This window comes from Alexandromys fortis, unplaced genomic scaffold, assembly GCF_014885135.2.
Source record: "Alexandromys fortis isolate MF-2015 unplaced genomic scaffold, M_Fortis_MF-2015_v1.1 scaffold_107, whole genome shotgun sequence".
In the NCBI taxonomy this organism is placed as follows: Eukaryota; Metazoa; Chordata; class Mammalia; order Rodentia; family Cricetidae; genus Alexandromys; species Alexandromys fortis.
The window spans coordinates 1,291,407-1,317,392 of NW_026067987.1; the positions used below are offsets into that span (position 1 = coordinate 1,291,407).

General features: G+C 47.4%; 2 protein-coding genes across 6 annotated transcripts in view; one reads left to right on the top strand and one right to left on the bottom strand.

Annotated features, from left to right (window-relative positions):
* Nhsl1 (NHS like 1) overlaps positions 1-10,710 on the top strand; it is a 223,494-nt gene extending 212,784 nt beyond the window's left edge. For all 5 annotated transcript variants that reach the window (XM_050159448.1, XM_050159450.1, XM_050159449.1 and 2 more), the window contains 3 exons: positions 1,570-4,866; positions 5,365-5,497; positions 8,762-10,710. In XM_050159448.1, coding sequence (XP_050015405.1) covers positions 1,570-4,866; positions 5,365-5,497; positions 8,762-9,488 — 4,157 coding nt within the window. In that variant the 3' untranslated portion in view covers positions 9,489-10,710. The remainder of the gene's footprint in view (positions 1-1,569; positions 4,867-5,364; positions 5,498-8,761) is intronic.
* A 7,149-nt stretch (positions 10,711-17,859) lies between these two features.
* On the bottom strand, positions 17,860-24,525 carry Hebp2 (heme binding protein 2). Its single transcript, XM_050159503.1, has 4 exons — positions 24,302-24,525; positions 23,687-23,822; positions 23,112-23,292; positions 17,860-19,369 (listed from the first exon to the last, which is right to left on the bottom strand). Exons 1-4 carry the CDS (start codon positions 24,401-24,403, stop codon positions 19,171-19,173), a joined length of 618 nt encoding a protein of 205 aa, XP_050015460.1. The 5' UTR covers positions 24,404-24,525; the 3' UTR covers positions 17,860-19,170.
* Between the last annotated feature and the right edge of the window lie 1,461 nt (positions 24,526-25,986).

Below are 25,986 nucleotides of genomic sequence, written 5' to 3' on the forward strand. Positions count from 1 at the left end.
TGACATCTGCTTGTTTACAGTTACAGTTTTTACCGTCCACTCCCTTCTTGTCTCATCCCTTCTTGTGTTTCTTTCCTTTTCTTTTGAACATACTACTCTCTGGTTGGTTGTAAACTCTGAGAAATAAATATCCCTAATTTGAGGAAATGTTCCCTGGATCGGTTCCTTAGCTCTTCCCCCAACTAGAACACAACAGATTGCTGTTGAATTTTGAATGTCACCAACAGACAGAGGATAATGGCTAAGATGGATAATGACATGCCTGAAACACAGATGGGCCCGTAAATCAGTTTTCTTTCTCTGAGGACTTCCTTCTGACATGGAGAATCAATGTAATTAACACTGGGTTCAGACCAGTATCATTTGAATAGTTTCTCTATGGCCCCACTCTCTGACCGCTCTATTTATTGGATGCTGCGCTTTGCGCCGTCACTTAGTGTTTACTAATAGTTATGGGAGGGGGGCAGTTTTGTTGTTTCGGGTGTGGATGTGTGAATGTGTTTGTGATATGGCGTGTGGGTATGTGTGGGGGCCAGTGCCCGTGCAGACGTCTGTGCATGTGGAGGCTAATGGATCTATCCACTTTGCTTTTTGAGACAGGGTCAGTCACTGGTCTGGAATTTACCAAATAGGCTGGAGTGGTTTCCCAGTAGGTTCTGGGATCACCTGACTCCACCTCCCTAGCCGGGGTGGCTACCCACCATGCTCGGCTGTTGTGAATGTTTCTGGGGATTGAAGTCAGATCCTCATGTTTGGGTGACAAGCACTTACTTCCTGACCTCTCTCCTTAGGTCCTGTTGTTTATGGGGATAAGGTATCACTCACTGTATAGCTCAGACTGGCCTGGAACTCAAGATCATCTGCCTCTACCTCCTCAGGATTGGGATTATAGGTGTGCACCACCACACTCTGCAGAAGCCACTTATTTGAAAAGAAAATCTTCCACAGTACTCTATAAACGGAGACTGCTCATTCTCGCCTAGCCGCCCAGACCCGAATAACCACACAGAAACTCTATTAATTCCAACACTGCTTGTCTTATTAGCTCAGGCTTCTTATTAAGTAACTCTTACAACCTAAATTAACCCATTTCTATTAATCTGTGTATCGCCATGAGGCTGTGGCTTACCAGGTAAGGTCCTGGAGTCTGTCGCCTTCCTCAGCTACATGGCATCTCCTTGACTCTGTCTACTCCCTCAGTATATCTCTGTTCAGATTTCCTGCCTGGCCAAGACAGCTTTATTCATCAACCAGTAAAAGCAACACATGTACAGAAGGACATTCCACATCAGTACTCAGTAACCATGGTCTCAAAAGGAGCACACAAGAATGCTACGTGCATCAGTCATGTTATAGGATGATTTACAGGGCTGATTAAAAATAAAAATACGCGAACTTGATGGTAATGGTTTGGAGACACCGGGAATAGTTAAACTCAACTGGGTACCAAATCAAATAGAAAAGGCTGTGGGGTTTTGCTGTCGATGGTGTTCTTTTTGTTTGATTACAACAGAATCAGAGGGTACTGAGGGTTACAGATGATAGTAACCTATGGCTTTCTCTTTTCAGATAACAGGCCACTTTCTGCTTTAGCTCCAGCATCAGTCACTGGCCACGATGATGATGGTAGTGGTCATTCGCAGTACACCTCAGACCACTACTCCACACTAGGAAGGCTTGATAGCTATCGGTCTATGGGGCAGTGCTCGGAAACCAGGGACTCCAGCTGTCAGACCGAAGATGTGAAAGTCATCCCGCCATCGATGAGGAGGATCAGGGCCCACAAAGGGCTAGGCATAGCTGCCCAGATGAGCCACCTCTCGGGCTCCTCTGGCAACATGTCTGTGCTGAGCGACTCGGCCGGTATTGTCTTCCCCTCTCGCCTCCATAGCGATGCTGATTTCCACAGCCTCCCACGTTCTGGCGCGAGAGCGAGCTCCTATTCGCTGGAGGCAAGGATGGGTGCCCTGGGCTCTGCTGGCGATATGGACGACACTTCTCCCTACCAGGGGGGTAGCTCACGGGGACATGAAAACTTTGCACATTTGGGAGGTGCCTCGCGGTCTGGAATGCTTTCGCGGCCCAAATCGCAGCAACTGACATTCTTGGAGAGCGAAAACATCGCAAGCCCAGCCTGTGTGGTTTCACCTCACGCAGCCTACTCCACCAGCGTCATCCCCAACGCCACACTGCTGTCCTCTTCAGAGGTCATTGTTATTCACACTGCCCAGAGTGCCGGGCAGCTGGACAGCAGAACGCCTGGCTCATCCACATACTCAAAGATAAAACCCAGAGACCGCCCGGCGCCCCGATGTTCTCTGAAAGATGACCACCTGTCCCCCAGTCACCACTGGAGTGAGAGCCATATCGTTCATTCTTCTGCCCCCAGTGCTACCACACTGTTAGCCCTCTGCGATTCAGGGGGCTCACTAAATGTTCCAGCAAATCGGGAGAATGGGTCTCAAGCCATACCCTATCATTGTAGAAACAGCCTGAGCTTTCCTGCCCACCCCCCAGACGTGGATGGCAAGAGCGAGTCTAGTTATTCGGGGGACAGGGGGCATGGCGGCTCTGAGCCCTGGGACTGTAAAGCCTCCAGCAATGGGCGGGCATCCCCTCTGAAGCCACACCTGGCCACACCTAGTTGCTCTACTCCCACGAGTAACATGAGCAGCTGCAGTTTGGACCAAACATCTGTCAAGGAGGATGCCAGGTCCCTGTATTCCGAGGACCACGACAGTTACTATATGACCACTCCCAGTGATGCTGGACACGAGACTGGGAACTCGTACGGTATCAGTGACGGCTTTGGGAACCCCAGGCACAGCATGGTCAATGTTTTTGATGGCAGGGCTCCGAGAAGCCAAGGGGATCAGGCCCATCCCCAGGATAAATCCCTTTCCAGAAACATCTCTCTGAAGAAAGCAAAGAAACCCCCTCCGCCCCCATCCCGGACAGACTCCCTGCGGAGGGTTCCTAAGAAGAACAGTCAGTCAAATGGGCAGGTGCTCAATGAGAGCCTCATCGCCTCGCTCCAGCACTCGCTGCAGCAAAGCCTGGCTGGCAAAGGCAGCAGCTCCCCTTCCCAGAGCCCCAGCAGCGACTGCGAGGAAGCCTGGCTTCCTCGGTCCCGAAGCCAGAGCGTTGTCAGCGAGGGGAGCAGCATGACCTCCACCACGGCTCCCAACGTGTACGCCCTATGCGGGGCAACGCCGTCGCAGAGCGACACAAGCAGCGTCAAGTCGGAGTACACAGACCCTTGGGGCTACTACATTGACTACACAAACTTGCCGGAAGATCCAGGGAACCCCTCAGGCCACTGCTCAGCTAGCAGGGAGGCGCCAACTGGAAATGGGCCCGTCGGTCACATCCAAGAGGGCTCCAGAGTCCCACTGCCCCAAGTGCCTGGTGGCTCCGTTAAACCAAAGATCACCTCACCAGAGAAGTCCCAGAGAGTCACCTCCCCATCCAGTGGGTATTCCAGCCAGTCGAATACACCCACAGCACTCACCCCTGTGCCTGTGTTTTTAAAGTCAATGTCACCAGCAAATGGGAAGGGGAAGGCCAAGCCCAAGGTACCAGAAAGGAAGTCGTCTCTGATCTCCTCCATGTCCATCTCTTCCTCGTCCACTTCTCTCTCTTCTAATACTTCTACTGAAGGAAGTGGCACCATGAAGAAACTGGATTCAGCCCTAGCCTCGCCCCCTGCTCCTCCTCCTCCACTCCCCCCTCTGCCTTCTCCCGGTCTGGCAGACAAGTCCTCTTTCCTTCCACCGCCTCCTCCCCTAGCAGATTGCTCAGAGGGCTCTCCTCTGCCTCCCTCTCCGGTGTTCCCCCCTCCACCTCCAGAAGCCCTTGTTCCCTTCTGCTCCCCCACTGACAGGTGCCTTTCTCCTCCCCCCACAGTTCTTAGCCCCCCACTTCCAAGATCCTCACCTCCTTTGCCAGCACCTCCACCACCTTTCTTGCCCTCGTCGGAACCCCCTCCCGCCCCACCCCTGGACCCCAAATTCATGAAAGACAACAGGCCTTTTTTCAAAACCTCTAGCCAGTCGGAATCCTCCAGGGAGGCTCTCCGGCGGCCTGCCAACAAGGAGGAAGGCTGCCGACCCCCCATGCCCCTGATCACCACGGAAGCGTTGCAGATGGTGCACTTGAGGCCAGTGAGAAAGAACTCAGGCGCCGAGGCAGCCCCGTTTTCTGAACCATCAGCTCAGGAACAACGAACTCCGACTGCTCCACAGTATCACTTAAAGCCATCTGCTCTCCTCAAATCCCGAAATAGCATAAATGAAATGGAGAGTGAAAGCCAGCCTGCCTCTGTGACGAGCTCGCTCCCGACGCCTGCCAAGAGCCAGAGTCAGGGTGACCATGACAGTGCAACCGAGCGTGGTGGCCTTCTGAGCCGCAGTGATGGAGCTCCGTGTGCGGGGCCCAGCCTCCGGACCACTCTGCTCCCAGACTCTTCACCCAGCAGGAAGCCACCTCCCATCTCCAAGAAGCCCAAACTGTTCCTGGTGGTACCACCTCCGCAGAGAGATTTCACAGCGGAGCCCACAGAGAACGGGAGCGAAGCCTTCCCAGGCGTGCCCAGCCCTACCAGGGCAGAGGGGGAGGCTGTGCAGAGCCAAGAGGAGAAAGCTAGCCCAGCATCCCGAGCTGGTTCTCATGCTACGGCCCCCACCCCCAGCAGTCCGGTTCTGGAAAGAGGAGCTGCAGGGTCCTTGTCCCCTGGCAGTGTGGAAACCAATGCCCCCATGGTCCAGCCCAGTGCCTCACTGGGACCCACACAGGAAGAGTCAGCCAAGAGCAGCGTGGACGATGAGGGCAATGCGGAGAGCTGCCTGTCTCAACAGGACAGAGAAGGTAAGCCTGGCTGCTCTCTCCTCTGCCGCTCTGGGGCTGAGCCAAGTAGGGCTGCTCAACACTCAGAGGAGCCAGGTGAAGCAGCCCAGAAATAGGCAAAAGCCAGCACTGTGTGGGCTTCTGACACACCGAGCTGCTTCATGAAATTGTTAAAGGGCTGTGTGTGTGTGTGTGTGTGTGTGTGTGTGTGTGTGTGTGTGCGCGCGCTTGCAGCAGGCTGGGTTCCTCGTAGCAGGAGTAATCTCTCTGCAGAAGCGCTACAAAGAAACATTCTAACAAAATTTAAGAGCAACTTAGTCCAAAGTCTGTTGCAGCAAAGACTGAGCCCTGACTCTGTCAGTTGAGTGTTGTGTCTCCCTCTTTCTGTGAAAACTCAAACTGCAGACCCACCCGGCTCTCACGTCAGGAATGGCAGGGAAGCAGCGAATTGCAGAGCCCCGCCAAGGACTCAAGTGCCAGTCGTGAGATCTTGTGTTTGCCCATCTCTCTTCTCTCTAGCTGGGCCGCTGGAGCCCAACACAGCTGCTGCTCCCTCGGACGCCGGGGACTTCGCTAAGGAAGAAGGGAGTGATGGTGTGATGACCCCCACTAAGCCCAGGACCACAGAGGACCTGTTTGCAGCCATTCACAGGTATCCCAGACTTTAATTAATATACTAATTTCCTCTTTCCAGACGGCGCCTTTGTTGTCCTGAGGTTTTCCTTTGTCAACCAGGCATTCAACTCTACTCATTTGTAGGTGTCTTTCTTATATACTTTGATTTCAAGTCCGATTTCTGTTTTACTTTGTTTCATTGATTTCTATGATGGCATTGTGGACAGTGTGTTACGTCCTGGTAGACACAGCTGTGGCTGGCAAGACACCTAGTGTGTCAGTCATGTGACCCAGTGTTTACTTACAAGATTTGGCTCTGGACTAGGGTTAAGAATACTGCATTCTGGGAACTTAGGGTACACAGACTAGTTCTACAGAGCCATGTTCCTAAAAATGCTATAGTCAATTTATTTATCATTCTTTGTTTGTTTTAGAAAACCCATAATTTCATAGTGCTTTCTTTTCTGGCTCCTTCAATATTTTGTCAAGAATGTGTTTCTTTTCTTTCCTTTCCTTTTCTTTCTTTCTTTCTTTCTTCCCAATTCCTCCCAGATCTGCCCTTGGCCAACTTTCATATTTTCTCTCTCAAAAAAAATTTTTTAGAGCCACGTGAGCTGCCCTGGCGTGTGGTTGATATACCCAGTATCACTACATTGAAGAAAACTGACTTTTTTTCTCCCAGCAGCTATCATTTGTGAATAGCTTCTTAATAGGTGTGTGACTTTGTGCCCACTTGCCCTCTTATGTGCTGGGATTTTGTCCAGCTAGAGTTTATGCACGTTTTATATAGACTAAGTTCATTTGTAGGTCTGCCCTGTTGTGTCTGGAAAATGCTGTTTCCCTAAAGTCGTCCATCACATCTAGATCTAACAGTCTTTCCACTTGCTCCTTCCACATCCCAGAGCTTTGCTGGTCCTGATGCAGGACCCAGCACTCCAGAGTCTTTCAAGGGGTAATGGTTCTTTTGCAGGAGCAACAAAACAAAACAAAACAACAAACCTCTTTAGTTACTATATACTCCTAGCGCCACCTGCTGGCTTTTAAAAGAAGCACACTCAGTCAGTTGTCAAAGGGAATTGTTACCCGTGTTTAAATGGTTACCGATGAGTGTAAACTGAGTGCACACTGCAGCCTCGTTTATTACGATGCTGGTCTCCATACAACATAGTCTCTGCATAGCATCATGCTAGCAAATGCTAACATCGAATATGTACAAGCACTTTAATGCTATGGAAGGGAATGCTCTTGCAGCTTAGATGTCCTTACTACCAGGGTTTCTGATAACTCTTGTAATGTTTCTGTTCTGTCAAGACTTTGTTTTGACCTGAGGGATGGTCCCTATTTTCCTTTGGAGACGAACTACCCTATAGAATCGTTTGATTCTCTGGGTAAATAGCCCGTGCCAGCACAGCTCCCGAGAGCTTAAATGAAAAGGTTGTTGCATGCATGCAGTAGAGCGTCCCACCCTTCCCTGGAACTCTGTGCAGTGCAGAAGAGCAGGGAAGCAAGCTGGGGTTTGGGTTATAAAGTTGAGTTGACAAAGAATTATACACATGTCTATCTTTTCTTGGTTTCATTTTTGTCTCTCGGCTGTGGTGTTGTTCTAAACGCCCCTAAAGACCACTTTACCGTTGCTTCTCTGCTTTCTTTGATCTCATTAGAAATAAAAAGGGAGCCAGCTACCCAGTTCTTTCTTGAAACAGGGAGATGAGGAACGCATCTTCCGAGAGCCAATTAAGTGGCATTTGTAGTGGTTTGCGCAGATGCTTCTAACTGTAGCCGTGCTGGGCACATAATAAACCCTCGACAAATATCTTCTGAATTAATTGAAACCAATTGGAACTTAACTGTTAGGAAATTCTTCTGAGACCTAATGTCTTTCATCTAGGATGGAATGCACTGGGTTTCTAAATATATAGGAATCTGTATTTATAATCACAAGCCGCAGGGATGTGTGTTGCCAAGTAGCTGTGTGTACCAAATACCCGGTCTCAAGGAACTCCAACTGTTGTGGAGCCCAAATTACTGCAGATTTTTTTCCTAAAAATATCCCAAAGGTCCCTTCTAAATTTTATTTTGGAGAATGTGTGGCTTCTGCTTCGGGGACAGTGCCATCTATGACAGATACAGAAACCAGCCCGTTTTGTATGATTCTCTGCACACATGGGACAAAATTAAAGGCCAAGTAGCCTCAGGGGTGGACTGAAAAGAGAGAGCTCAGTTATATGCCGGTTTCTGTTGTCGAGATTAATAGCGAATTAGCCGATGTAATCAAAGTCCACCTGAAGCCTGGGACACCTAGAACTTTCCATTAGTGTCCTTCAGCACCTCTATTCATAATGTCATATAAAGACTCCCCAAACTGGAGCGTAGCTTTCCAGTTTTATCATGCAAATCAATTCTCTTCAGATTGAAGGCCAGATGGAAAGTGTGGAACTCCAGTTGAGATGTGAAACTTTAATATTTATTGGAGCAATTAGACTTTAAGCCATTGTTAACTATTTAAATGCTGGTTATAGCCATCATCTTTAAAAACACAACACACACACGCACAGAATGCACAGGCAACAGAAGTTTAAATTTAACTCATTTTGTTGGAGGCGGCTGCCCCCTGAGAAATAGCAGTCATTGTTTGTTTGTTTGTTTTTTAAGTCTCGCCATCTCTTTTAGCTCTATCATCTACAATTAAAGGCCCTAAATTTCAGAGAGTATGGCTGTGGCCTTTTGTGTCTCAGCACCCTCTGACCATTTAAAAGCAAATCAAAACAGGCTGGTGTCTAGAAGACCAGGAAGGCAGAGTTGCTCCGGCGGCAGTGTAAGCGGCAGAGATGTGTAGTTACACGTGAAGAAGGTCCCTTGAGACCTGAGTTGTACTAAGTACGTCAGTGTGTGTGTGTGTGGGGGGGGAATGATCGTTGTCTAGACTTCAGTTTCTTTTTTAATCCACGATTAGACTAGACCCTTTGCAAACCCTTTGCCAGCTCCAAAAATCTGAAGCTGGTCTTACTTCATTCGCTGCTCATGTTGACCATTGTGCGGAACTATTGAACAAAAATACTTTCGGCACACTTCGTGGGGGTGGGAGCATCTGGTGCCCTGATCGGTGGCAAATAATATCAGAGGAGCTCTTGGGCTCCTCTTTAATGGTTCGAGTGTGTGTGTGTGTGTGTGTGTGTGTGTGTGTGTGTGTCTGTCTGTCTGTCTGTCTGTGACTTGCACAAGGTGTGACAGGAAGATGACTGGTGATTGCCGTAAGGGTTGCTAAGGATTGACTTTCAATCTCAATTTTGTTTTATTGTAGATCCAAAAGGAAAGTCCTTGGCCGGAAAGACTCAGAAGATGATCACGCCCGAAATCACTCTCCCTCCCCGCCAGTGACCCCCACAGGTGCTGCCCCTAGCCTGGCCTCTCCGAAGCAAGTCGGCTCCATTCAGAGAAGCATGAAAAAGAGCGCCACCAGCAGCGACAACTTCAAAGCTCTGCTGCTAAAGAAGGGGAGTCGCTCGGACACCAGCGCTCGCATGTCAGCTGCGGAGATGCTCAAGTCCACCGACCCCCGATTCCAGAGATCCAGGTCGGAGCCTGCGCCAGACGTCCCAGACAGCCCGTCTAGCTGCTCCCCTAACAAAAACAGGAGGGCCCCGGAGGAGTGGGCCAAGAACGAAGGCCTGATGCCTCGGAGTCTGTCCTTTTCAGGCGCTCGCTACAGCCGCAGCCGGACGCCACCCTCTGCGGCCAGCAGCAGGTACAGCATGCGGAACCGCATCCAGAGCAGCCCGATGACCGTCATCTCCGAGGGAGAGGGGGAACCTGCCGAGCCAGCAGACAACAAACCGCACAGGACCCTGGATGCTGCCAGGGGATGCTCTCTGGACAGACTGGAGGGGCAGAAGGTGGACAGGGACAGCCTGCTGTGTAGGGAGGAGTCCAGCTCTGTGGATGGAATAGGAAGGGCAGAGGGCAAAGGTCTCTCAGAGCATTGTGGGCGTACTGAAGAGTTAGGGTCAGAACCTGCCTCTCTTGAGTGAGGTTGGAGGGAAGTGTACCACTCTCGGAAGTCTCTGTGGCCTTTTCCTGGCTTATGGGGACCCCACTCAGCATTGGTGTTGGGGAGGTCTCGGCCTTGCGGGTCATTTAGGACTCACTCGCCACGTGGCTTAAAAAGCAAGTAGAAGCTTCAACTTCTGAAAGTGCTTCCTGGGGAAGATTTTTGTCGTTTGTTTATTTTTCTCAAAAATGCCGGGTGTGTGGATATGTGCATTTTGAACACTTCATTCTAACACGTACACACACTAACATTATGTATAGAAATAAGAGAAAGAGTCAGAGCTAAGGTAGAACGTCCATGGAGATGATGGTAACGGCTTTCAAAGCATTATGGGTATGGGAATGAGTAAGTTCACTGAGGAGAGATTCGAAGCTGTTACTTCTAAGAGGCAGTGGGGCTGGTTCTAAACGTGGAACTCATGGAAGCCAGGGGGAGGCTGGGAAATGGCTAAGTAACTCATTGGTTCAGGTACTTTTCCGGGGGAGGGGCTTTGCTATTGCTGTTGCTGCTGCTGCCGCTGCTGTGGCTGCCTTGGCTGCTCCTTCCTCCTGCTCCTTCTTTTGTAAAAATAACCCAAGTAGAAGTGTTGAGGCCGTGTCTTGTGCCAACTGCACACACTTCTAGCCTGATGTTAGAAGCATGGGTGGATGCTTTTTGTTTTGTTTTGTTTTGTTTTGTTTTTTACATGAATTCCCTCGAGTTGCAGCCAAGCCCTCCACCAGCTGAGGTGACGGGGTAGTAGAATGGGCGAGAGAGCCCAGAAGAGCAGGGTCTCTGAGAGGAGGGTAGGGTAGTGAGTGATGCTGCTGGTATTGTTGCCTGCTTAGTAAATGAAATATTTTCGGAATTAATTCAGAAAACGTGCACTGTAGAGCTGTGGGCGGAGCTTTCCCTTTACAGAGAGTATTGTTTTAACACCAGACTTTAAACTTCCTCGTGACCGTTTGTCACTTGAAATGTCAACATCTGCTAACTTTTGGATCTCCTTTTGGTTATACCAAAGAAAAATAATACAGCTATTTTTACCCCCCTTGAACTGCTTGCAGCATCATGTCCTAACTTAGGTTTACCAAAATATATTATCTCACTTTGAAGAAAATGCTGACTCTTGTTAGTGAAAGAAACTGATAAAATTGGTAGGGCTTGGCTATTAATTAGCCCTGGGAAATGAGTTTTTAGATTAAAAAGATTTTTTTGCACCATTTGATTTGTGTGGGTTTTTATTATTATTATTTGTATTTGTTTATGAGCTGAGTCCTTTCCAGGTTCTTCCCATCAGAATTTCAACATGCTTGAGAAGTGAGATAAAAGTGTGCAAAGTGTTTGTTTACCACTTGTGCCCCTTGTTCTATCCCAGGTTGTTGTATATCCAGATCAAACCAGTGGTTACACCAAGCTTCTGTAGTCGCCAATGACAGCTTGTGACAATATGTGGAAGTTAAACCACACAGGCCAAAGCACCGCAAGGTGTCCTATACAGAACACTTGGGAGTGTTTGACGTACATCTTTGTGGGAAGGAAGAAAACGACTCTCACCCTCTGTAGAAAACAGAGCTCTTCCCACAGCCGCAAATGGCAGCTTGACACATGACCACGGGGATTTTTTTTTTTAATCCTCTGGGTCTATTTTCCACTACACGGGCCACACAGATCATTTCTTGTGAATCCTAGAAAGCTTATATGTTGGGTTCTGCATACCTAAAAAAAAAAAATATGAGAATGGTGCTGGGGAGATGGCTCAGAGGTTAAGGGCACTGGCTGCTCTTCCAGAGGTCCTGAGTTCGATTCCCAACAACCACATGGTGGCTAACAGCCATGAGACCTGGTGCCCTCTTCTGGCGTGCTGGCATGCATGCAGACAGAACACTGTGTACAATAAAAGTTAAAATGGTGTTGTTAAAAAAAATAGAATGTATGTGGATATCAGAAATCCTGAACTTAATATATCAATATTTGTTTGAAGGCAAGATGAGGAGCATTAGAACTAATTATAAAATGATTTTAAAATCCCCATTTTAAAGATATTTATTAGGTTTTTAAGTTTGTTTTGAATAAAACACTTGTAAAGTCAGTATTTGAAACGTTTTTGTTTGTACGTGCATTTAAAATTTTTTAAGTTATCGATGAAGTGCCTATTATAAGTTGGACCTATTTTTCCTTATACCCTGCCTCTCCCACTAATTCCTGATCCCCCTGGATATTTTTATTCCTACTTTCTGTGTGGCTATTCCACTACAGAATCATTGAGTCCTCGACTGGATATGAAGTGAAAAACAGTGAGAGCCAGACAGTGCTGAGGGTGGGACAGAAAGGAGACGGAACATCACAGGCTTTGGGCAGTGCCTCTAAAGACATAGGGAAACCCACCTGAAGTGAACATCCTAAAGTGTTGAGTGATGGGTGGACCAGTGGTCTAGCTGGTGTGGTTTGTGGAGGGATGTGGTTTCACAGATGTGGGTAACATACAGGGACAGAAGAATCTTGACTCGTAGTGTGTCCTCGGCTTAGCTGCTTCCCTGGAGTGAGGACCACTTCTGCTAGTGGGCTAAGTCATACTCCAAGGCATGTCCTTGGCTTTGCACCTAGGTCATACTCCAAGCTTCATGAGAGCTGAGTAGATGGCCCTTCTCATGCCCGAGAGCTAGAGAAGCACCAGGGCTAAGTGTCCGCTTCATTTTTCTAAGAATTAGAGGATTTGATCTGTCTGTTGGGAACAGTCTTAACAGTGACTGGCGTGCCATCCTCTGAGTATGCCTGAAGAATTTTAATTGAAATATGGGGACAAGAAAGAATACACACACACACACACACACACACACACACACACACTTGTTCTCCATATCCAGGAGTCCTGTATCCATGAAGTCAACTAACTACAGATCAACAAAAAAATCTGAGAAGAGGATGGGGTGGGCTTGCTTTTCATGAGTGAGTCTCATATTAGAAATTTCATAACTGTTCTTTATAGGGATTACAACAAAAGAGAAAAGGGGTCATTTCAGTGTCTCCATTTTCTCCACCCACAGGCGATACCCTGCACTCTGCAGCTAGTATCTAGGGAAGCAGGATATACTAGATGGATCCCATTGTCTGTGCATTAATATTTGTCTCAACCTACATGGAAATGTTTATATTGGTGACATTCCATCATTTGTATCTTATGACGGGTGTTGCTAGTTCTGCCAACTCTATGATGCAGTGATTCCTTTTTAAAAAAAAATATATATTTATTTATTATGTATACAATATTCTGTCTGTATGCCTGAAGGCCAGAAGAGGGCGCCAGACCTCTTTACAGATGGCTGTGAGCCACCATGTGGTTGCTGGGAATTGAACTCAGGACCTTTGGAAGAACAGGCAATGCTCTTAACCACTGAGCCATCTCTCCAGCCCCTGCAGTGGTTCTTATAGGATCTAAGTAACACCAGTTAAGGGTACCATACCACTTACAGTCCCATGTTTCCTTCTCCCTCAGCATCCTATAATATTCCAGAAGCTATTGGTTCAGTCTTACAGGTAGTACAACCTGCTTTTAGGACCAGATGTGCGTGGATGTGGAGGCCAGAGGTTTGATGTTGAATGTCTTCAGTTGCTCTCCATCTTAGTTTTTGAGACCAGGGTTTCTCTTTGAACCTGGGGCTTGATTGGGGCGGTTGTCCGGTCAGCGATCACCAGAGATCTTGTTTCTCTGTCCCCAGTCCTGGGATGACAGGTGCACAGTGCCAAACCCAGCTTCTTACATGGGTGCAAGGGCTCTGAATCCAGGTTCTCATGCTTGTGTAGCAAGCACGTTGCCAGCAGATCCACCTCCCTCCCTTCTGATCTAACACTCAGTACACACTACATGCAGTCTGTTGGGTGTTATTTTCTTCCCCTTCTTTCATTTTTTTTTAAATTTACATATATGAGTGCTCTATCTGCATGTACCACTTTATGCCAGAAGAGGGCATCAGAACCCACTGTAAATGGTTGTGAACCACTATGTGGTTGCTGGAAATTGAACTGGAGCATCCAGTGAACTTAATAGCAGAGCCATCCCTACGGCCCCATGTGTTGTTTCCTTTACCAAAGATATCTCTGGTACCACAGGATCTACCAAACCATGTGGCCCAGGTGGCTAATTCCTTTACATCTGTCAGCTGCTAGCATCCTTGCTTACTGTGCATCAAGGCTTAGATCTGAGCCCTAGTACCTCATACACTAGGTGGATTAGTTGCTGCTGTTGTCCCCTGGGAAGTAACAATGTCTACTCCTTCTCCTGAGGCCCCAACTTTGTTTTTTTCAAAGTTTACCTACCCAGTAGAGAGTCAATAGGTTTTTTTGTTTGTTTGTTTGTTTAGCCTTACTTACAGGCAGGAGTATGGGAGACCTTAAAGTATGCACCCTGGAAAGTCTGCACCCAGCTGGAATGATAACTTCGCTTTCCCCACGGAAGCCCTTCCCCTCATCTTTTTCCACCTACTTGTTCTAGCCCCTCCCAGAGACTCAGGCCACAAGCAATTAGGGCAGAACTGGAGACAACTGGTTGGGAGGCGTGGCTAGTCAGGTGAGGGTAATGACCCTTCCTCTCCCTTCCTTCTGAGAGGGAACGTTTACCAGTCCAACAAGCTCGGTTGTAAGACCCCTGAAGATGGCAACAGTTTGGCTCAGAGGATACCTTTGTACAACAGCGACGCTGGCCTGAAATCTCAGTACCCAGCTGGCAGAGGTGAGAGGAGCAGAAAGGCAAGGTCCTATTCAGCATAGTGGTTTAAATAAGAATGTTCCCTAGTCTCAAAACTCTGACCACTTGGTCCCTAGTTAGTGGTGCTCCTTGGGGAGGCTCAGGAGCCTTGCCAGATGAATTATATTACTGGAGGCAGGCTTTGACCACTTGCCACTTCCTGTTCACTCTGCTTCCTGCCTTCTGGAAGATGTGAACGCTCAGCTTCCTGCTCCTGCCCCAATGCCTGCCTCTTCCTGCCATGCTTGGATTCTTATCTTTCTGGAAAGGTAAGGCCAAGCGAACCCTGTCTTCTATGAGTTGCTTTTAGCAACCGAAAAGGAATGAAAGCAAGGAATTCAAGACCAGCCTGGGTTAGAGACCTGGCCTTTAAGAAAAGGGGGTGGTGGTAGTGGTGATTATCTATCGGCCTGTCCTCACTGTGTTTTAGCCTCCCGAGTTTGATTCTGTCCGGGCTTCATAGACCTGGCCTGGTTGGACATTGGCTGGTTGGTAGTTAGCTAGTTTTACCACCGGAGTCCACACTTGACCTTTAGATTTTTCTGCTTGGCTCCTCCACGGGGGGGGGGGGGGGGGGGGGGGGGGGGGGGGGGGGGGGGGGGGAGGACTTGCAATAATTGATTTTGGGTGTGCATCAGTGCCTGTGCTACGTCTGCAAGTTCATGTGTGTACATGCATGTGGAAACCAGAAGCCCGTGTTGTTCTTCAAGTATTGTCATCTTAACTTGTGAGACGGTGGCTCCCATTGGCCTGAAACCCACGAAGTAGACTAAGCTGACTGGCCATGCCGCAGCAATCTCTTCTCCCCAAACCCACCTCCTCATCAGTAGGCGTGCGAGAGTGAAGCGCCACACCCAGAAATTGTAAGTGGTTCTCAGAATTGACCTCAGGTCCTTGGGATTTTTGTTTGTTTCTTTGTTTCTTGAGGTGCTGGGGGAAGGGCCTAGGCACTGGTATATAGTTGCCAACTTGACATACCTGGGAAGAGGCAACCTTAATTGGAAAGTTGCCTGCATCGAATTGATCTGTGGGCATGCCTCTGAGGACAGTTTCTTGGTTGCTAGTTGAGCTGATCTAGGAAGGCCCAGCCTACCATGAGCAGTGCCAACTCTGGGCAGGTGAGCCTGGGCTGTACAAGAATGGGAGCTGAGCCAGCTAGGAGTGGCAGCAAGTGTTCCTCCATGATTTCTGCTTTATGTTCCTGCTTTGGGTCCCTCCCTTGGCCCATCTGAAGGTGAATCTCTGCCACAACTCCAAACTTCAGAAAAGAAGTGGCCATTCTCGGGTCACAGTAACAAGCCACAAGTAGGATCGATGCCAACCTCACATAAGTACACCACTTTGCAAACAGGCCACTCAGCAGCGTCCCAGCCCTGGTAGCTGCACCTCTTCAGCTACGCAGCTCAATCCATAAATGCTTTGGAAAGCCCTTTAATCCCTGGACTCTAGGTTTTCCCAAAACCCTACGTGAGGTCAGCAGTTTTCTTTATCCAAAGAACTGGTGCCCCAGAAGCTGGTCCATTCAGCAAGCAGCATGTACAGCATGTTAGTGTGGGCACTGAACGCAGCCTCTTCCTTTGCCACTGTCGCATCTACCCAGGGTGCATGCTCTGGTCCCTGGTGTTATCATCCTCATCTCTCAGGGCTCTCCTTCAGGAAGACCTTCCCTGGCCATGCTGTGAGACACATAGTCTTCCATGTCTCACGGGCTCACTTCAACTCACTCTCTCTCTCTCTCTCTCTCTCTCTCTCTCTCTCTCTCTCTCTCTCTCTCTCTCTCTCTCTCTCTCTCTCTCTCTCTCTCTCTGTCTCTGTTTTTTTGAGGCCAAGTCCCTCATTGCTTAGAACTCACCAAATAGCTTAGTGGCTGGCCAGAGAACACTAAGGATCTGCCCGTCTCCAATTCTCCAGCACTGAGCTTCCAAGAGCATACCACCACTACATCCAGCTCCCCCCCCCCATTTGTCTGGCTTCATTTTAATGTGAACATTGTATGGAGGTCCTCCTTTTTCTAGAGCAAACACTTTACTGATGGAACTCTCTCTCTGGCAACCCTCATCTCACTTCTTGATAGCACATGCCATAATTCCAAGTCATCTTATTTCACTGAACTTCCTCACTGTCTAGGAATCAAAGTCCCTTCAGACAGGGCCCCCTTCGGGAAATCCACTGGGTTTTTAGCAGGCAGCTGGACTCAGTAGATAAAGGAACCATGTTAATGAATAGCAAGTCAATGATGAGGAACCATGAGCATTGTCCCCAGCAACAGTCCATACTGATCTGAACCATGGAAATAAATGCCATGTGACGGAACTGCTTGGGTGTTGGGACGAGGCAGATTGGAGATTTTTAAGAAGCTAAGTAGTGACTGTAAAGAGATGAATGAACGCTATGAGTTTGAGTGAATTCTTGTCAATGAAATATCTTCTCAAAAACTCACCTCACCTGTGAAGACACAGATGACTGTGTGGAAGGCAAAGGGTACATGGGACCGGCCACCTTAATTCCTGAGATGTGGCCTTATGGCCCAAAGCTCCAAGGACACCTTTGGTCACTCTTTCCAAGGCAACTAGAGAAAGAGACAAGGTGGTAGGGGTACTAAGAGCAATCAAGCCAGGAGCTGTCCTACATGAGAGTCAAGGAAAAAGTGGGATTTCTTGTTGGGGAATCAGATTTCCAAACTCAGAGTCCATTCTGGGTGCAGCTATTGGAGGCACTGAGTTTGCAGAGAAGACAGGATCTTGTTCATGGAGCAAAACTAGACCAACAGCAGAAAGGAAGGCTACGACTTAAAAAAAAAAAAAGTCCCATTGAGAAGAAAAGACACAAGAAGAAATGTTAGCACAAAAGAAGCTACACAGTCAGGGTCAGCCATGAAATTAACCAATTCGCTGTTGCGAAAAATAAATGCTGTCTGGATCTAGCAATTTATGGTTGAAATGGTTTTAGCTTCTAAAGGAAGAAAAGAGGAAAATGGAATATGCTGAGCTTGAATGGGAGCAAAACACAGGTTTTTTCAAAAAACATTTTTTCATTTTAGCCATCAGAAATGGGTTCCTCTCATTTAAAATGGAAATTATGCATGTTTCATACAGGACTGCAGGTTAAATACTAGAAATATTTGCCTCCTAACAGCAGAAGTTAGTACTGTGGACTTTTGTCAATAGGAGAGACTAAAGGCGTCCCCCAGCTAGTGAGCATATATATCCATGCTATAAAAGTCATTCCTTTTTGGCAAGCATAGATATGTAAGGTATTAATAAATTCAACATGCAACTCAAGGAAATAATGCCGAGAATTAAAGAAATTACAGATTTTCATATCTGTAGTCACTTAAAAAACAGAAATATAGCTTGTTTTGTATAAAAAATGATGGTGTCAAAGGTTTCTGTGCAAGCTCAGTTGGCCTGGTGAGGAATGAAAGAACCAGGTCAACGTGTGTCCCTACAGTTTTGTCTGGGGGAACTTACTTAAGAGTGCCGTGCCTCAGTTTCCCCTTCTATAAAATACTTATACTCACATGTAGATTATTCTGCAGTTTGACTGTGAGGATTCAGAGAAAGCATTCAGAATAAACTACGTAAAAACCAGCGACTATGGGGGCATTTCGTGGTCTAGAGCAGTGCTTCTCAACCTACGTATGGGTCAGGACAACGCCGACAAAAACTCTATCTCCAAAAGTATTTATATTATGATTCCTAAATGTAGTAAAATGACAGCTATGAAGTAGCAACGAAAATAATTTCATGGTTGGGGGTGGTCACCACAACACAGCAGCATGAGGAGGGGTTGAGAACACTGCTCTACTGGAGAGTTTAATTTTACAAAGATACCTTCTGACGGTCAAGTTAAATCTCCTACATTGTCTAGCCGCATCCAATCTACTGGCGCCTCAGCCTCCTCTGTGACTATTTCTCCGGAAGCGACTGTACATCTCTGCTTACACAGTCAATGAGAAGTAAGAGCCGTGCCACTTGTGAGCCGATTTAATTACCAGGACATCCCCGAGACCTAACCTACTTTACCCCTGCTCTGAAAGCCAGCATCCCAGCAGCCTACACTGGAGTGAGACAGCGGCCAGGAACAGGAAGGTGATTTGATCTTCCCAACATGAGACCTGACAGCACAGGGGAGCAAGACTTTCCAACCTCCTTGACTTCCAACCCACACTGGAAAGAGGAAGAATTCCCTTCAAACCTCTAGAGAGACTACATGAAATACTTGAAAAAAATTCAAGTGAATACTAAAATTAGGTATTTGTGTGTATTTTTTCAGGAAGCAAACCTGTCAGGTAGCAGAGGAAGTCCCACCACTTCATCAATTTATTTTCTATCTCTAAATTTTGTCAGCACTTTAAGGTAAGAGTTTTCTTTATGCAGGGACCAGTAGCTGGACCAGGACAAAGACTCAACAGAAAAACATAATAGTGGCAGCAGAAAGAGATATTTTTGTATCCAACATAATTTTATTTCTACACAGGGCAAATCTTTAATGTTTTTTTTTCTTTTTTGCTATTACATGGAAGTTAGAGCATTCAAATGTCATAAATACAAACAGAAGAAGGCAACTTGATAATGATCGTGTGAATAGGAAGAAAATGGCATGGCATTGCCCTGGATCCTCATAGAGATAGAGGCCATCTAACCTATGACCCATTTACAAATTTGTCTTGATATACCCTGTACTTAAATAAAGCTTCTCAAAAGGCACACTGGAAATAGGCATGATTCGGGATGGTGTCTAGGGCAAGACACCCTAGAATAGCGGTTCTCAATCTGTGAGCTGCGACCCCTTTGTGTGTGGGGGTGGGGGGGGGTCACATATCAGATATCCTGTAGATCAAGTATTTACATTATGAAGACACTAGATATTTCACTTACGATGCTGCTGATGTCTGCATTCGACAGAAGTTCTGCCCCTGGCTGTGATCTTCATTTTCTTATTCGTTTTCCTGGGAGGGCTCGTTTTTCTGAATCAGCCACACCTCGTTATTTCTATCAAGTAACTGGAACGGACTGCTGTAGCTAGCAGTATAAAAGACCTTTTCATTGAAAACCTTTCCTTCTTCCCTCAAAATGTTTGCTAATGTCAAAAGTTGTTCTTGATTCTTTTGGCCACTGGAGAATCCATCAAAGGACCTACAGGGGAGAAAGTGACTGGGCATGAGTGGTTTTACTATGGATACCAATGCTAATCTGAGATGAACAGCAGGGTCTGGTACCCTCAAAGCTGCAGGAAGTGGCCTCCAGGCAGCCACTGACCTGCACGGCTAGGCTCATGAGGTTCACCTAGGAGAGGCCCAGGAACACTCATAAGTCCCATCCATTGACTTATTTGGAACTCGCATCTTCTTGTGTGGACTAACATATACAAAAGTTACCCTCAGACCCTATTAAAATGTACATTGAAGGTGTGTTGGAGAGGGCCCAAGTGCATTACTAGGAACTTCCCAGAAACAAACTGATGCTTCAACTTAAAGAACCACACAGAAGCTCTCCCAGACAATCCTCTTCCACACTCCAAGTCCCTCATCTCCCTCCAACCCCTCTCTCTCCCTTCCTTCTTTCCCTCTTACATGCAACGTAGGCTACCCTGAAAGTCACTATACATCAGGGAGTTTTGCTATATAGCTCAGGCAACCCTTAGAGGCATTACGTTGTTGTGGGATATGTGTACACTGGGTGAAGATGTATTTGCTGTGATTGGTGTAATAAAGAGCTGAACAACCAATCGCTAGGCAGGAGAGACAGGTGGGACTTCTGGGGGGAGAGAAGGGAAGGGGAAGAGATGACAGAGGCGCAGGGGAGATGCCAGGAGACATGGACAGAAAATGGGAGGTACAAGATGAAAGAAAGGTTAAAAAAAAAACCCTAAATTAATAGGTAAAACATAGATAAAACAGGTAAACTTAAGTTCTAAGTGTTAGTGGGACAAGCCCAAGCTAAGGCCAAGCTTTCATAATTAATAATATGTTTCCATGTCATTTGTGAGTTGGTGGCCCAAAGAAAAATCTGACTACACTATGTCGTCAGGACTAACTTCAAGTTCATGATCTTTATAACTCAGCCACCCCAATGCTAGCTTTATGGAGAGTGCCATCAAGCTGGACTTCCTTGCGTTTGTTTCTTTGTTCTGTTGTTGTTGCTGCATACTATGAGATGGAGTCTTAGTTGCTCAGGCTGTGTCAGAACTCCCAGGTTTAAGTTAACTCCTGCCTCTGCCTCCCAAGTACCTGGGACTACAAGAGTGTGTCAACAGACCCAATTCAGACACTCAGTCAAATGCTGCTTTCGCCTTTTCCTCTTCTGGAGCACAGAGAACACAATGGATTATAGATGAATACAATATAATGTGGATGTTTACGCTTTTGTAGCCAAATGAAAGAGATCAACATTTTCACAGCATTATCTGAATATCCTGAGAAAGTATTTTAACAGAGATAGGACCAAAGGGCTCTAGGAATACTTGGGATTGGGACCAGTCCAGGCCAAGAGGTGTCTTCTGAGTTGGTCTTAGAATGAAGAATGGCTTTCCTGATCAAAGGAAGGACAAAGGAAAGGCACCGTCACAGGACAGCATAAAATGAGGTCCAGAAGGAGCTCTGAAGCCAGAAGCAAGGCCTTTGTATATTAGCCTATGACCTTCCGGGACTATGCTACACGATGCTGAGTAGAGAAACCTGATGAGATCTGAGTAAGAACGTAGGCCGAGAGACAGGACAAGAGGGAACCGCTACAAGAACAGGAAGGGAAAGAAGATAAAGTTTAGTCAACCACATAAACAAAAGTACCCCCCCAGATGAAGTCACCGCAGCACATGGACATGCTGAAGTTCAGGACATGTAAGGATAGTGGGTTTTACTTAGAAGGTGAAAAATGAGAAACAGAGTATTTTTAATATGCTTCATTGGCATATGTTTTCTTAGAAATATGCCAATGCAAAAACAAAAACCAACCAAACCAAGAGAACCGGTCTGGCAGCCTCAGCTCAAACATAATCCTTCAAAGAAGAGCAAAGACCATGTCTATTCTAGTCAACAATGTCTCCCCATACCGAGAGGCACACTGGCAGATGGCAATAGCAAGGGCTGGGCCACCATAGACAGTCCCCACTCTAGCTATACCTCATACAACTGTGGGAGGGGGCACAGCCCATCATCTTAGAGGAGTGACAGGTATGTGATTGTAGCCTGGTAGAAGCTACGGGGAGGTGATGCTAAAACAGTGGTCCTCAGCCTTCCTAATGCTGTGACCCTTGAATACAGTTCCTTATGTTGACGTGTCCCCCACCATAAAATTATTTTGCTGCTACTTCATAACTATAATTTTGCTATTGTTATAAATTGTGAATATCTGATATGCAGGATTTCTGATATGTGACCCCCCCCCCCCGCCCCTTGCACAAAGGGGTTGTGACTCACAGGTTGAGAATCACTACTGCTCTACACCATGACAACTTAGCTGGGCTTGGGAGCACCCAAACTCATGGGATACAGCTGTATGGGGCATCAAGGGCCTAATCCTTGTCCAGCAAAGCTTTGGAGGTCCAGCCTCCAGTCCAATGAACCTGAGGGGCAAAGCCTTGCAAAAAAGAGATTAAAGTTTTGAGATTTGGGTCTTGAGGCCCATTACTAGTTCCCCATATGGGATGCGGATGTCTCTCCCATGTATGCCACAGTGTTGTTGTGCCTTGGAGCCCCATAGCTTGTTTGACTTAAGAGGCCAACAGCTGGTGAGAATTTGCTTCGGGATGAATCATGCCTTGTGTCTCAGCCAGATTTCATTTGGATGATATTTAAATGAGTCTTCTGAGTCAGTGCTGAAATGAGCTAAGATTCTGGTGTTGCAGGATATTTGTTTACTCTGTGTGAAGATGTGTCACTGTGACTGGCTTAATAAAGAGCTAAACCGCCAAGAGCTAAGCAGGAGAGAACAGGCAGGAGTTTAGGAGAGATGCGAGCAAGATACTGAAGAAGTTGGATGGACATACGGTAACGAGGAGAGCCACATGGCAGAAGGCAGATTAATATAGAGACAAGTTCATTGAAGTTGTAGGAACTAGCTGGGGAAAAGCCTACGCTAAGGCCAAGCTTTCATAATTAATAATAAGTGTCTATGTTATTTGTGAGCTGGTGGCCCAAAGGAAAGTCTGACTCCATACTGAGTTAATGGAATGGAACCGAATGCATTTTATATGAGAAAGACACAAAGTTCATGTGCTCGGGGCAGAAGGCTGTGGACTGAATGTCTGGATCTCTCAAAAATTCATACTGAACTCCTAATCACAAACGTGATGGTTTTAAGAGCTTGTGGAGGGTGATTAGGTCATGGGGGTTGAACCCTCATGAAAAGGAACATTACCCTTACAAAGGGGTCCCAAGGTGCTGATATGAACCAGAGAACGGTCCCTAGCCAGTCACTAAAACTCTCAGCGCCTTGAACTTGAACCCAGCTTTTAGAAAGAACTACAAAACACAAATGTATGTTTGTTATAAGTTACAGTATTTGTTATAAGTCTATAATATTTGTTGTGGCAGCTCAAAAAGACTAAGAAAACATCATATACTGTTTTTTTTTTTGAAGGTATTAGTGTTCAGGTCTACCTAGATTATGGGAAAGGTGGCCCTATGCTCTAGGTGATATAATTTGTGCTATGTTTTATATGGAAGGTATATAACAGACTTCTCAATAAATAGACCGTATCTTGCAGTAGACCATAGTGACATTTTAAAACCGAGCCAGTAGGAAAACACCATGAATGCATTAGGCTGTGCTTACGGAAGGGCGAAAAGCCTGCTGAAATTGCTTAGGGGGCAAATGCCGAGTGCACACGGGTGAATCAGGCTCGTGGTCAGCGGGCCCTGAGTTATCCACCACTTACCGCACAAACACAGTCATCCCAGCTCTGTCTTCAATAAAGACATCTGACTCGGAAGGCCTGGGGGGATCGGATTGCTGCTCGGAGGGGACGCACAGGGAAATGGTAATGGTAGACTCGCTGAAAGGACTTGAGCCGGGCTCCACGTAGCTCGTCACTGGAGCGGTCAGCTTCATTTTCATCTCTGCAGCATGGAAAGGGAAATCACCTTCAGTGTGTTGATGGCTAATTTGAATTTTAAAAGCTATCTTTATGTGAATTTTTTTGGACTTGCTTTATATCACCAATATAAATATGTCCCCTTGAGATATTATTAGTGACACTTGCCACCTAGGTAAGAATTTCTCCCTAGTCACAGAATCCCCCCCTCCCCCATTTCATCCAACAAAAATTGGGGACGAATAGAATTAAAAGGTAGACCCCAGCAGCACCTTCCTCCAGCTACACTAAGCTTCCTGAGACCAATCGCATACAGTAACATGAGGTTTCCAATGGTCTGGTTATTCATCTATTACAAACGAGGATTTCTTTGCTACGTTTAAACTTAATAGCCTGAGGATCGCAGCGGGTACTTTTACCTTTCTCATTTTTGCCTTGAATGTAGCCATTCAGTTTTGTGAAGCCAGTCTGGATGGCTGAATCCCAGTCCATAGACTCCACACAAGTGCTGACCCACTTGGCTGGTCCGTAGTGTCGGATCTCATAACTTCCGGGCTGAAATGGAACGGAAAAAACTTTCAGTAGCAACTCCTGGGCATCGGGAGGTGAGAGATAGCAATACAGGCAGCCTTAATCCCTAGTCTACCAGAAGACTGCTGGCCAAGGAACTGCTGGGGCCTCTAGGTCTAGCCTGAGATTCCAGTCTTTAAGAAGGGCCTCTCTGGAGAACTCCGATGGGATGGGGTAGCTGATATCGCCCTGAGGCCATGTTAAATGAAGCAAGCATCTCTTATATAGAAGTACTGGGTCTGCATAATAACCAGTTCCTCTCCACTTTCCCCACCTCAGACAGGAAGTGGAGGCATGACTCTCACGAGGGGGGGCGGGGGGGAGTGGTGGTGGTAAACAAAAGCATCTCCTGCCGGGTTTATGCAGGCTCTAAAATAGCACTTTTTACTTAGCTCTATGGGACTCTTCAAACTCACGATAAAGTAGCCCAGAAGCAACCTTTGCGGGCCCTGGAAAACACCTACCTGTGGGTCTGTGTCCTCTGGAGACTTCCAGCCTGGCATCTCCACTGCAGGCTCCACTGCATCCTCGGCCGCCCCCAGGTCTGGCTCTGGCTCCTCGGCCATGGGTAGGGACAGCTCGCTAGGGGCTCGCTCCTGGGTCGCCCTGTTTGTGTGCACTAGTCACCTTGTCCCGAGTCCCCGCCCCTCCGGTGCACCGCCTAGCACCCCTTATGGTGGGTCCACAAAGCCGCGAGGGGGCGTGGTGATCCCAGAGGGAGTCAAGTCCACACTCCACCCATGCGCCAGTCCTGGCCACGCCCCTCCACCGGGATCGGAGGAAGGGCCAGGATCCGCCAACTGGCCTGTCATCATCCGGCTCTTCTGCAGCGTCTCCGCCGCCCAGGTCTTCCTTTTGCAATGCCCAGCGGTGGGTAGCAGTGGGCGGAGACCTGAGCAACTGCTATTAGGTTTCTGTGGAACTGGTCTGGGCGCCTCTCCAAAGGCGGCAGACAGACGAGGTCAGCTCCTCTGCAAAACCGGTTTCCTCCTGGCCATAGTAGGGTACCACCTGCCCCTCCGGAGCCACTTCCCAGCAGCCAGAGCTCAGAGAATACCAGGAACTGGCATTAGTGACTCTTCAGACTTGGAGTCCAAACCCAGATCAACTGCCCCATTTACACCTGAAAGGCAGCCAGGGTCCCCAGTTTTCAGGGCTGCTTATTGTACAAAGTCAGTGGAAACCCAGAGTCGTTGGGAGGAGTCTTGGGCTATCTGCTTCCTTGACCCTTTCCAGAAATGACCTGAAGCCTCATCAGCACTTGAGGGTGGGCCAGAGCACACAACAGTGCTTCTTAGATACTTTACTTAGGGTTCTTACTTTTTCCAAAAGATTTGTTGAAATAAATTCATATACAATTCATCGCTCTTTTTTGAAACTTTTATACCTGTACACAATATATGTCGGTCATATCCATCTTTTTCTCTCTACCCATCAACTCCCTCAAAGATTCATCCCATCACACCTTCCTTCCAACTTCAAATGGTGTTTATCATTTATTTAGCCCACGGAATTCAACTAGTGCTATTTGCATGCACTGGGGTAGAAGTTGCCCTCTGAGGCACTGGGAACCTACCCATGCCCACACTCCTAAGAGAAACGAATTTCCATGTCCCAGCAGCCAGTAACAGATGCAGCTCTTGGGGGTAGGGACCCAGAGGTCCTCCTTCCTCATGTATTACATGTATATGTATTAATTTACCCCTACTAGTCAATGAACCAGACACGATGGTGTTAGGAAAATTCCTAAGAGCCTCTCCGCCGACGCAAAATAACTCCAATTAGACCAAATTAAAAATGTCCACGTTTAATAAATGCTGCACTCTTGGGTGGACTGGGACAGCAAAGTGGGAAGAAGAGCCCAGGCAAACCAAGCCATGTCTTCCTATTTCAGGTGGGAGCCTAAATAGCCAGTGGGAGTGGTCCTGATCCTCCCCAGGGAGGGGTCAGCGCAAGGCAGACTGGGAGTTGGAGTCCAACCCTGGCAACTCCCAGGCCAGGGGCTGGGGTGATGCTTCCAAACATTCCAGACTTCTTGGATATAGGAGTGTTAGAGGGTGGGGGGGGTCTCACTTCCAATAAAACAGGTGGTGTACCCCACAATCCCAGCACTATGGTTTGGAAGCAGGAAGTTCAGGAATTCTAAGTG